The sequence below is a fragment of the Astatotilapia calliptera genome, chromosome 3 (assembly GCF_900246225.1).
Source record: "Astatotilapia calliptera chromosome 3, fAstCal1.2, whole genome shotgun sequence".
Lineage (NCBI taxonomy): Eukaryota > Metazoa > Chordata > Actinopteri > Cichliformes > Cichlidae > Astatotilapia > Astatotilapia calliptera.
In genome coordinates, this window is record NC_039304.1 from 22,082,016 (window position 1) to 22,094,150 (window position 12,135).

A 12,135-nucleotide genomic window follows, 5' to 3' on the forward strand; every position below is an offset into this window, starting at 1 on the left:
CCTTACGTCCCCCTGAGACCCACCGTCTTCTCTCTCGTAATCTCAGAAAGAAGGTAACATAATAAAGAAAGCACCAGTGCTCCGCTGATCATCACACCAGTGTCACTGTGAACTGATGCTCCTGGAGAAAACCCAATAACCCCGTCGGTTCGACCAAATCTGGACGACTCGCTTTTTCTGTCGTTCCTGTGTCTGCTTATACAAAAATATTTATTTGTAGACGTGGAAATCAGTGGGAATTATGGTATTGGTTCAAATGTGAGAGCTGGGTTTTTGATTTTTAGATGTTTTCATTCTTTGTAAAGCTGTAAATATAAATTATTTATGATCTGTGCTGCTCACATACTTTCAGCAGCCGCTTCCATGATGTAAAACAACTTGAAAATGGAGGGCGAGGCATTAATATTTAATTAAAACAACAACAACAAGCTCGTGTTGAAAAGTGTAGAAACCATATTAGCTCAAATGTGATGGCATTAAATGCTTTCCAAAGCAAGCAGAGTGACTGCAAGATTAACCATGAAGTGATTGTTGTCCTCATCTCAACACACCTGCCCGTGAATGGGGTCATCGCTGCCTTCCTGCTCTGACGAGTAGCTCTCCTCCTCTTCTTCAGAGTAGTTGTCGATGTCTGGAGAACGATCTAGGGAGACGCAGAAAAAGAGACGCCACTGAGGAATGGGAGCAAACTGACAGGAGGAGGGCAGACACAGACTATTAGAGAGAAAGATAGATTCGGTGAGATGATGTGCGCACCAGACATCTTTGCTTTAGGTCCCTCGTGATCGATGGGCTGACTCGACAGGGAGTAGACTCTGATCTCAGCCACGGGCACTGAGGCATCCTTCACCTGGCTGTGCAGCCCCAGGATCTGGGCACCCTCGCTGGGGTGCTGCATCACCTTGAGGAAGGAAAAAAGCAGCAGCGTTTAAACGAGATCAGAGTCAGCTGGATTAAATGTAAATGTATCCACATTCTAGCTACGTTTTTATCCACAAGTATCCACATCTTAGTGTGTGCTAGCCTGTATGAGATTTGAATAGAATCTCGACGTTCTCTTTAAAAGAAACTCTTCCCAAATGAGCGTCTGAATAGTCAAATAGCAGCATGCAAACAGAAAGAAGGAGACTGAAAAAACAAAGAAGTCAGATAATCTTTTTAACTGAATTATTGAGGATAAAATCTACTTATTTCCATTCTTGGTCTTCCTGTACAGACAAAGTAGGGATACACTGGACTATACATCATTTAAACTGCATTAGACGAGGAGGGGAAACAGCAGTGAAGCAATAGAGACTGGCATGAAAGCTCTGCAGATGGAGACAACAATAAAGAAACCGGGAGACAAAACAAGGCTGAGGAAAATGAACAAAACCAGACGCCGACAGAGAAAGCACGCACAGGCGAGGCAGAGGCAATCAATTCTCTGTGCGGCTGCAGCAAAGAGCAGCGCCACGTCTGCTGTGTGTGTTTGTGCGTCTAACCGAGTGACACCCAGCCTCTCTCAGGAATCTGGTCACACTCGCACATTTAATGAAGTCTGAGCAGCTTATTATGGAGCCAGCCTTAGCCAAACATTCAAGGAGAGAGACGTTGTTGCCGTGCATCCATTCACCTACACTGGCGCACATGCTGCCGATAGGCTCCCGAAGCTTCCTGCAGCTGCTAATTTTAACCATTTTCTCAAAGAAAGACAATTATGCAAATCTATCAAACAGCATGAAGATGAACATGCGTGTCTGAGAGGAACACAGACGTAATTCGACTGCTTTTCCCCTCATGAAGACAGTAAAACCCACACAAGGATTCAGTGCAGGCGCATCTTCTGAATCTTTACGCAGTTTTAAAAATTAAAGTAGTTAAATTCCACCTGAGCTCATGATGCTTTATTTTCTTCACGTAGTAAAAAATTAAATAGCAGTAATGATGACTTTAACATGATTTTAATATATCTTCAAAGCCTAAAAGTCAGAAACATTTATAGATATTGATTAAATTAAGAAAAAGTAATGAAACCAATGTTTTATTTCTCAGTATCGTGAAAGCACACGGGCAATAAATGACAAGATGATTTTAAAGGAATTGTTATGTCATCTCGCTCTCACACTTCCACTTCTTACAAAATTGTGCATTTTATGGAGGATTTCATGGTGCTTAAAAAGTGACAACCAGTAATTTTACACCGCTAGATCTTTGAATAACCTCCCTCCACCAATGACATCACATAAAACCTCCAACTCAAAGTGAGCCTGTGTGGTTTGCACGCTCTACAAAAAAGAAAAAAAAAATTAACAGTAATTTAAAGCTTTAAAGTCTCGTACAAATAAAAAAAAATCACAACTCACACAATAAACCCCCTGTGAGCATCGTTCATGTACGAACAGATTTTGGTAGATGTCCAAATAGTCTGGAGATAGTTTGTAACAAAGGTAATAAGGAGTCGATTCCTACTGTGCAGGATTTAACAGTAAATCACAAGCTAACAGCTCTCTGAATGAATGAGTTTTGAGCTGTGTGTGAATCAGCTTCACTTTTAGATTCAGACTGGAAGCCTTTCACACCAATTGCCTCTAAAGTGTTTACTACCAGGTAAATCAAAGCCATTCGTTACTCTCATTATTAGTCGCTTTGATCGTTCGCCTTGAAGTTGAGAAAGTTTATCTTGAGTCCTGCCCACTAGTTGCTAGTTTGCCCATATTTTTACCACATTTTTGAACATAGTTGCTTCACTTTCTATCGTCTCTGATGGCTGTGAATCACTTCCAGAGTGGACGTAGTTTCAGTCCCCAAAGAAAAGTCCAACTTCAAAACATTAAAAAAGCAGCTTGACACCAAAAAAAAAAACCCTAAAATGTGTGGGTGGTCTACTGCTAACCTGCTCCTGTGCAGCCATCGATCTTTAACCACCTCACCAGCTTAAGCTTTTATTAGGGCTCAGGATCACGGCTGCTTGATTGACAGGTGAGAGGAGCGCAGGCTGACTGCTAACTTCACCTCGGCCGCTTTGAGTTGCTAATCTCGACTTCAAGGTATCTGTGGTGTTGGTGGCTCTTGTAGCATTTTGTATGCAGACAAATAAAACAGCTTCCTGTGTGGTCCGAGACAATAAGAGCTTGTCAGAGAGGTCTGTGCTGTGTTTCTGTGAGTGTCTCATTAGTCTGTTATTGTGCACTAATTAGCGGCCATCCTTCTCTGTAATGTAAACATATAACACAGCGTATTGGCGCTCTTTACCAACTAAGCTTGCTACGACTTCAATAGAAAACTCAAAGCTGCAGAACAGTGCTTCACATCACACTGCCTACTCTGCCTCTGTATAACATTCATGGCCGTGTCACACTTGCTCTCAACAGTAACTTTGTCGACACACTTTCACTTAGACGTAACTTATGTAAGTATTTTATTATGGCCCATAACTGAAGGCAGCTGCTGAGCTTGTGTTCATTTATTCAAACAAAGCACTGATTGCAGTGAACACATACTGTGCAGTGTGACGGTTAAAGATAGCTATACTCAGTCTCCGAAATACATGGCAGCTTCTGAAAATCTCTGCAAAATGAACTTTGTGCATTTTTTCTATGGATTAAATTTGCCATCCCACGAGGCATCGGGGGCTTTGCTGCACATGTGTTGAGACACCATGAGTGTATAGAATAGTTAAAAACAAAAAAACGTAACTGAAATTAGACATTTTCAGCACTAACAGTCAAAATAAAACCGAGATGCGCAAATCTACAAATCTACTATGGCAACTAAATGAAAGGAAACTGAAGTGTGAGGAAAACTTCAAAATAAAAGCAAAATGAAAACAAATGAAGAATTCTAAATATGCAAAAACACGCAGCCACTGTTGAACAATGTTTAGTAACACTCGAGAAATTAAAGGTTCAGAGCCCGCTCAAACGAGACGTAGCGCATAACTACGACTGCAGTGAGTCCATCACTCCACTCAGAAATCGACTAACCCGTTAACCTGGTCCTCGACTCTCACCGTACCTTGTGGGTACAAAAATACTACTTTGTAGCAGTTAAACTGTGATATCCTTGGTATTTTTCGACGATTTATCTAAAGAAAAGGAAACAAATGATGTGTTCTTGCAACATGCTGATAGTAACAAAGTGCCTAAAGATACAATTGTTATCTGTACTGTGTAAACACAACACTGGTTAGTCCAGAGAGACTGGACTGAAAATATGTGGAAAAAGCAGCCAAACAAAAGCTTTTAAAGACCTTCAGAAATCCTGGAGAACTTTTGCTCCGTACCACATGAAAGGCTATTCAGAAGCAAAATATAAAGAAATGGGGAGTGGCTCAAGACTTTTGCGCCGTCCTGAACTTCTTCTGAGTTATCCTTCATTTGCTTCCCAACCAGTCACGGCTTCTTGAACCTGGTTCTGGAAGTTTCTTCCTGTCAAAAGGGAGTTCTTCCTTCCCACTGTCATCAAAGTGCTCGCTCATAGGGGCTCATCTGATTGTTGGGGTTTCTCTGTATTGTTATAGCCTTACAATGTAACGTATAAATAAAACTGAATTTGTAAGATTTCAGATTCAGAAGCAAAATGTTTCTGAAATCATGAACAGGTTCAGCAGTTCATTCTCCTCCTGCTGCTTGCAGGGTCAGTGGAAACTACCTGTCATATTAAGGCAGCACAGTGCCATAAACATGACATTTCTCTGTGACTCTGAAAGCCCACGTGTGTCCCCTGTAGCGTATTATTTTCCTGACACACACACAGAGCTTTAGGCAGAATATGGCAGCAGAGTAACTTCTGCTGTGGCTCAGAGGGAATGAGTTTGAACCTGCCGTACGTACGAGTCTGAATTTATGGCCTCTGTCCTTTATAAAGCACTCAACAGACAAATTGTCTGTTGAGACTGGCTCTGGAATAAAATGTGACTTTATTATATATGCAGGGACGGCCATGGACAGCCAGCAGGCACCAAAAACATAGTTTAATCAGGACTGGAAGTCTGACTTAGGGTTGGATGTATTATAACAGCTCACTCTACCGTATTTGGTTCAGTTCCATCTACAAAGACACTCCTGTAAACATGAGATCAGACCCGTTTGTTGAGTGACTGTGGATTTATGTTCTTTTCTCTCCATAAAACATTTTATGTGAAGCCAGAGAGTTGAAGGTGTTTTACACATTTAATAATCCTGACTTACACACACACACAGCTGGTGAAAGCTAACAGGCGTTCCTAAAGGACAAAGACCGTCCACACGTGCGCACACAAGTACAGACGGCATAAATCACCAGCCTTTTAAAGCAGTTTCATATCGGAGGAAGCAGGGAATGTGAGGAGCTTTTGGCAGAAGAGGCTGAAATTTAATTGTACGTTTGATTTATGGCGACATTTATGTCGGCCGAGAAGAGGACGCCGGGCCAGAGATCAAAATCCAGCGTCTGATTTGAAAGCGCACTTGGCGAATTGAGTTTACGTGAAGGTTAAATGAAGGTTGGCAATAAATACGTTTTGCGAGCCGCCGCTGTGAATGAAAATTTCCTGAATGACAAAGGAGGAGAGGAATGATGTGTATGAAGGGAGCTGCCACAAGAGAGGAGCATCGCGGATTATCGTGCTGGATATTAGCTTTAGAAAACGTTCTGCGAAGACCGGCTGAGAAATGAAGATCGGATTTAAGCAGAGGGCAGAAGCTGCATGTTTAGAGAGATGAGACCGTGACCGGTGGCTTGTTGGGTCAACAGCTCAGATCAGCTGGGACTTTTGTCTGGCTGCAAAGGATGAGACTCCACTGACTCAACAGCTCGCAGCTGACGCACCCTCAAACATGCAGCTTAACCTCCATCTGCTGCCTCAGAGGCGCCCAGTGCTGGAAATGTAAGAATAAATAATAATACTATAGCCACACGTCTGTTAAAGCAAAGTGCAATCGCTCACCTGCCTGATACTCATTTCCCTGCAATGCTGACACAAACACGAGATTCTGCAAAGTCGCAACTCTGCGCTTCACCTCTTTGAAGACCGCAGAGAAATGTAACCGCTGCTGAGAGGACGCGCGGCCGTCTCACAGTCGGCGTTTCACTTTGAATTTTCTACATTTTTGGGAACGAGCTCAATCTTGAACACTGTCAGAGGATTTCGTCTGTTTTTTCAGAAACGTTCAGCTGGACTTAAAGACAATTGGAAATATGGCCATAAATCAAGAATGATAGAATTTAATGATATCAAGATATGTGGCAGCACGGTGGTGCAGTGGTTAGCACCGTTAGTGGGGTTAGCTTAATTGGTGACTCTAAATTGCCTGTAGGTGTGAATGTAAGTGTGAATGGTCTGCGACAGACTGGCGACCTGCCCAGGTTGTACCCCGCCTCTTACCCTTTGGCAGCGGTAGTATGGTGGTACATCCCTGAATTAGATAAATGGAAGAAAACAGATGTATGGATGTTTAACCGACATGTTTGGAAGCTGGTAAGAAGTGATTTCAAATGATCACTGATTGGTGGATTTAATTGCCCCCTTCCCTACGTGTTGGATACTTAAGATACATTTTCTCGCTCTCCTGTAATCATAACACTCTGCCTAAAATAGAGCTTTTGTGGACAAAAACACAACACAAACGCTGCTTTTCTCTGCCTCTTTCTCTCTCACACAAACGTCCGAACAATCATTAAGACTCTCCCTCCTTCCACATCTTAAATTATCTATCTCCATTCAGCTCCCTTTGTCCTCTTATTTACCTCCAATTGTTTGCAAGCAGCTAGCAGCAGTCAAACTCTGACAATAGAAACGATCCTGCTGCCTTTTCTCCAGAAATTGTTCGCTCTAGTTTTGACTCGTCACAGTCTTTTGTTTGGAGAGCACTACAACTGTGCAAAAGTGCCGCGAACAAGGTCAGCTGGCACAGATGTCTCCTATAAGAGCTTCGGGCTAAACATTATTTTCCATCACTCGCCGATGAATCATCTATAAATGTTTCAACAAAAAGCTGCAGCACTGCTTCCAGTAAAGAAACGCTGAGGGTTTATTTATGGGTTTAAATAAATGCACATTGCTATTCAAAGAAGCTAAACCTAATTTAGAAAAACACATTTAGAAAGATAAAAAAAAAGGCCAACGGGAGACGTATTGAATGTAGCTCAAATGTCCCATTTTCACAGGTTTATTCTACATGCAATAAATGCAGCACATTTAAGGCATTTGAGGAAACGTCAGGAATAATCAAGGAGGAAGAAGCTGAAGAGGAAAGTGATCAGATTTAAAGGTTAAGAAAAACAGAATAAATCACCTCTGCAGGTTTACGTTACCTCGGCCATGTTGATTAGACCCAAAGCCAGGGTCTTGTAGCCCAGGATGGTCCTGTTCTTGTATCGCTTGCGCCTCTGCAGCATGATCTGAAGCTTGTTGGCATCTCTCTTTAAGAAATGTGGATACTGCAGGTAGAAACACACACACACACACACACACACACACACACACACACACACAACACAACACTTATTTCCTGAATGAATTCAGATGTTTCAATAAATAATGTTTATTTCTCAGGATTTGATAATTAGACTGATCCAAACGGCTTCTTGTATAAGTCCCCTCACACACACTGACCTCGCTCAGCATCCCCAGGTGTCAAACTACTTAGTCTGAGCCCAACTATGACATAACCCATCATTAACGATCTCAGCAGCTGCACTATAAATGGAACCAAACTCGCTCCTGTAACAATGTTTAAAGCCGTGAAACGACTCCGGTGGCTCGATTTTAATAAGCTTCCTCTCCGCAGCGCTGCTGCTGTAGGAAGTTTAATGTATAATGTATAATGCCTGGCTCGGTGCACTCGGCAAGCTCCAGAGAGAGAAACTCCCTGACCTTTTAGCAGCGTTTTAGAGTCATGGAAATCGGAAAGCATGATTTAGAGCACAAGAAAACCTCGCTGGGAACTACATTAACCACGCTCTGCCTTAATGCACTCCGTATTGTTGCTGTATGGAGAGTTGCAGGCGACACTTCTGCAGCTTTGTGTAGACTTTTCCAAACTATCCCAAACTGTTTTAATATCACAGGTGCAAACGCGTCAGAGCTAAAGGATCCGCTTCCCTGATCTTCCCTCATCTAGCAACGCCAAAGTTTTCCAGGTTTGTAAAGATACAGTACTGTGCAAAAGTCTTAAGCCACTCCACATTTCTTTATGTTTTGCTAATAAAATTGGAAATAGGTGCAACAGTTTACTGAGGCGTGTAAAAACATACATAATGGAGTATATAAGGCAAAAACTGAGTTTGCACAATTCTGATGAGCTTGAAAGTCAATATTTGGTACGACCACCTTTACTCTTCATCACAGCCTGAACTCTCTGAGGAAGCTTTCTTCCCATTTCTTTAAGTAGACTTCAGGAATAGTTCTCCAGGTTTATTGAAGGACATTCAAAGCTTCTTTGGATGTTTCTGCCTTTTGTTCTGTTCTCTGTCAAGATGATCCCACACTGCTCTGGGGAGCCCAATCCATGACTGATAGTGCTTCATTGTGTGTTTTTCTATCCAGGTGTGCTTTCACTGTACTGGCAGTGCTTCGTGAATTATTGCTACACTGAAAACTGAAGCCAATTTCACTCAGACACTGTACAGATGGTATTGCATGGCAGATCAAAACATGACTGTACATTTCTGCATTCATAATTCCCCAATTTTGACAAGACCCGCAACATCACTGTCTGAAATGCAGCCCAAACCATGACGGAGCCATGTTTTACAGATGGCTGCAGACACTCACTGTTATGAGTTCTGACCTTTTCTGGACACAAAATTTAAAATATGAATTTTGGATTAATGACTCTATCAGACCTGTTACCACTGATTTTCACTTAGAGAACTTAAAATTGGTTATTTGCTAAGTTGTCTGTCACATGTAGACACAACACTGGTTCATCTCTTGATTTCGGCGCCAAATAAATATTGCTGTGAAAAGGATCGGGTACAAAGGCTGGAGTGAAAATGAAAATCAGCCATTGTCAAACAAACACAGAGACCTTCAGACGGCCTGGGGAACATTTGATCCAAACCACTATGAAAAAATTACAAGAAGGCTCCTCGGTAAAATATAAAAAAATGACGGTTGGCTCAAGACTTTTGCATTTCTGAAGCTAGAGATTCAATTTTTTGTGTTATTGTTGTTTCTATGTTTTCTGTAAAACCAGAAAGTTATTGTTTGGCTGTGATTGATGGGTCCCTGATCTCGCTGAACCTTTGTTCGTACCTGGAGGGAGAAGGTGAGCTGCAGATCGGTCTCCGTCAGTCCTGCTGAGGACAGCAAGATCTCATTGGAGCGCAGGATCCGCTTGGAGCCCTGAAGACGAGACACAGACTGATGACTACAGAAGAAACGGTGAAAGTAAAGAAAGCAAGCAAGAAAAAAAGAGAAAGATTTCTATTAGCGTGCCCTAGCTAACCCCAGCAGACTCAAAACAACAGACTCATCATTATCATCAGCCATGCACAGCCGGAGGAGGAGGTGAGTAAGGAGAAATGCCTGATAGGAGAAAGCAGGGCTGGAAGACTGAGCGAGCGGCAGCCGCATGGAAAAAGAATTAAACCAGCTTAAAGAGCCTTATGTGAGAGAGCAGCAGAGAATTTAATGGTTTACTTAGAAAACAAGACGATAGCAATCAAGACTGAAAACGAGCCAGCGAGTAGAAGTTTGGAGTGGAGCCCTGGCATTAGAGAGAGAAATGACAACAAAATGTGACAAAATGCAGTATTTTTGAAGTATTCTGTGCTAACTTTAACTAACTTGGCCGCCTGCGCTGCCAAAAAGCTCTCCAATGGTCAGAAAAAGTGGGATTTGGCAGCGCTGCTCCTTCTGCCAGTTCTAAGAGAAAAGCACCCGGCTAATGAGGCATTTCAGAAAGCAGCTTGGCTGCAAAACAACGAGGAGGAAGCGTGTCTGCGTCCAATGAAACCGACTCAGCAAAACAATAAACGGCTTTACAGAAAAGCCAAACGGGGCAACAAAGGCTGAGTCTTTCGGGTTTTTCCCCAGGTGGGGAGTTGGTTCGTTTTTCATCGTCTGCTCGTTAAGCATAGTTGAAAGTGGAAATCTTTGAATCCTATAATGTCATTTAATGATTAAAGATAAAGATAAATGTTCAACTCAAGCAGACTTTGACATAACAGGATGTAACCTTGGGGAGGATTTCATTTCTAGGAAAGTTCAGTCAGACTTTAAAAAAATTGATTTTGTTTCCTGGAACTGAGCTTCGAGGTATGATTTTAGTGCCCATCATCTAATTCTGTTTTGGTTATTACTCAGTTATCGCTCATAGACTGTTCACAGGGATCTGTATGTGTAATCTTTAAAGTTGTTTTATTCTGTTTGCAGAAACTTTTTCTTTTGATGCATTTCTAAAATAATGCCTCCATAAAACTCCAGCCTCCGTGTACAGCAGGTGCGTTTCACCTCGTGCTTCTGGAGACGTCTCGTACCTGCAGTTTGACCGCGATGACGACTGAGGTGAGGTCCTTATCCAGCTCCTTCAGCATGATCAGCTTCTTCAGGGTCAGATTGAAAAGCCTGCAGGAAACCACACACAACAACACTAAAATTAGATTCGATATCCAGCGCCCTCGCACTGCTGCTCCCTGAGCTGTGCAGGGAACAGATGGATGTCTGATGACCTGTTGATCACTTTGCTTGTGCTGCGAACTGAGTCTCTGGGATCGGGAGTGTTCAGAAGCTGTCTGGAAAAACTTTAACTGAACGCCTCAGTGCTCACATTTGCACGTGAAGATATTTTTGCCAGCTACTTATCTGTCCGCGTTTACTGTCGATGAGATTATTTCAGCCTAGGAACATTTAAACTTCAATTCACCCCAAAAAGCTTAATATAGAGCAAAGAGTTAAAAAATAAAAGGAAATGAGCAAAAAAAATTTGCAAAACAAAAAACTGAGGCAATTTGTCTGCAGCACAAACAAATCAACTTCCTCTGCACAATAAGTTACAAGCTTGAAGCGATGATTAGGGGAAAATATTAGAATTACACCAAAGTACTCTTATTAAAGTTCTCTTATGGACAGAAAAGAAGAAATATTTGACCTGACAAAGTCACTGAGTGTTAGCCACTTTGAACTGAGAGCTAGCTAACACCAGGTATCTTTAATCAGGGTTGATATTCTAGCCAATCCAGATAAATGTAATAGTCTGTATAGAGCTTTACAGTAAACCATTGTCCCTGTTAGACTCAGATACGATTATAAAAGGGGGCACTCTTTCTGGCTAACGACCCATTTATCGAAAGCTGCTAGCCAATAAGAATGCAGCATCCTTAATTTTGTTGTGGTTCTGACCATCTTTTATATACAGTCTATTAAATCAAACAAGTATGAAACTGAAGTTGGCTGTAAGTGAGCTATAACACACGATTATTATTATTCACGCATATCTGCTTAAAAATGATGTCATTGCACAGTTTGTCGAGGCGTATGCACAACACTGTCTGCAGCACATGCAGCTGGGAGTCAACTGTGTATATTCACTAGAGAAACAGTATCAGCTGATATATACAGAGGAGGTTTGAGCACTGACAGCCAAAATCCAGCATCAGTCACACTTTGTTGTGGACCACATACATGTCTGTATTATGGCCTAAAAGCCAGCTTGTGGTAATTTGTCACTTCCTGTCTCCTCTCCGTTCACCCTGTCCCTCTCATCAGGGCCATCAAACACAGCAAAAATAAAACAGGACTTTAGAAGAGGCGTTGAGCGCGGTTCTGCTTTATCTGTTGGCAGGCTGTTAAAAAACAAAATACTCCAGCCCACGATGAAAATGGATTGCTATTTTTGTCAAAGTTAAAAATGTCCCATTCAAATGACACCAACACTTACGTCAGCACACATAAACAACGACAAAAAACAAAAATCCTGCCGGATGTCTTCCATCTGAAAAAAAAAAACAGCTAAGAAACGAGAGATTGGCCTCAGGTTTCCTGACACTTAGAAGAAATACTCAAAATGCCAGTGTTCAAAAACACAAAGGGACATACAAGACCAGGAGCATTTAAAGACCTGAAACCGAATCACTGAAAAGACACACACACACACACATTCTCGTTTTGATATCTTAGTGAGGACATCTAATTGACATAATGCTATTCCTAGCCGCTTACCCTAACCA

The 12,135-nt window shown here is 42.0% G+C and overlaps 1 protein-coding gene across 4 annotated transcripts in view; it reads right to left on the reverse strand.

The window, feature by feature from the left end:
- pacs1 (phosphofurin acidic cluster sorting protein 1) overlaps nucleotides 1-12,135 on the reverse strand; it is a 67,417-nt gene that overhangs the window by 15,927 nt on the left and 39,355 nt on the right. For all 4 annotated transcript variants that reach the window (XM_026162392.1, XM_026162390.1, XM_026162389.1 and 1 more), the window contains exons 2-6: nucleotides 10,447-10,534; nucleotides 9,221-9,310; nucleotides 7,276-7,401; nucleotides 757-901; nucleotides 552-643 (exon numbers count right to left, since the gene is read on the reverse strand). In XM_026162392.1, coding sequence (XP_026018177.1) covers nucleotides 552-643; nucleotides 757-901; nucleotides 7,276-7,401; nucleotides 9,221-9,310; nucleotides 10,447-10,534 — 541 coding nt within the window. The remainder of the gene's footprint in view (nucleotides 1-551; nucleotides 644-756; nucleotides 902-7,275; nucleotides 7,402-9,220; nucleotides 9,311-10,446; nucleotides 10,535-12,135) is intronic.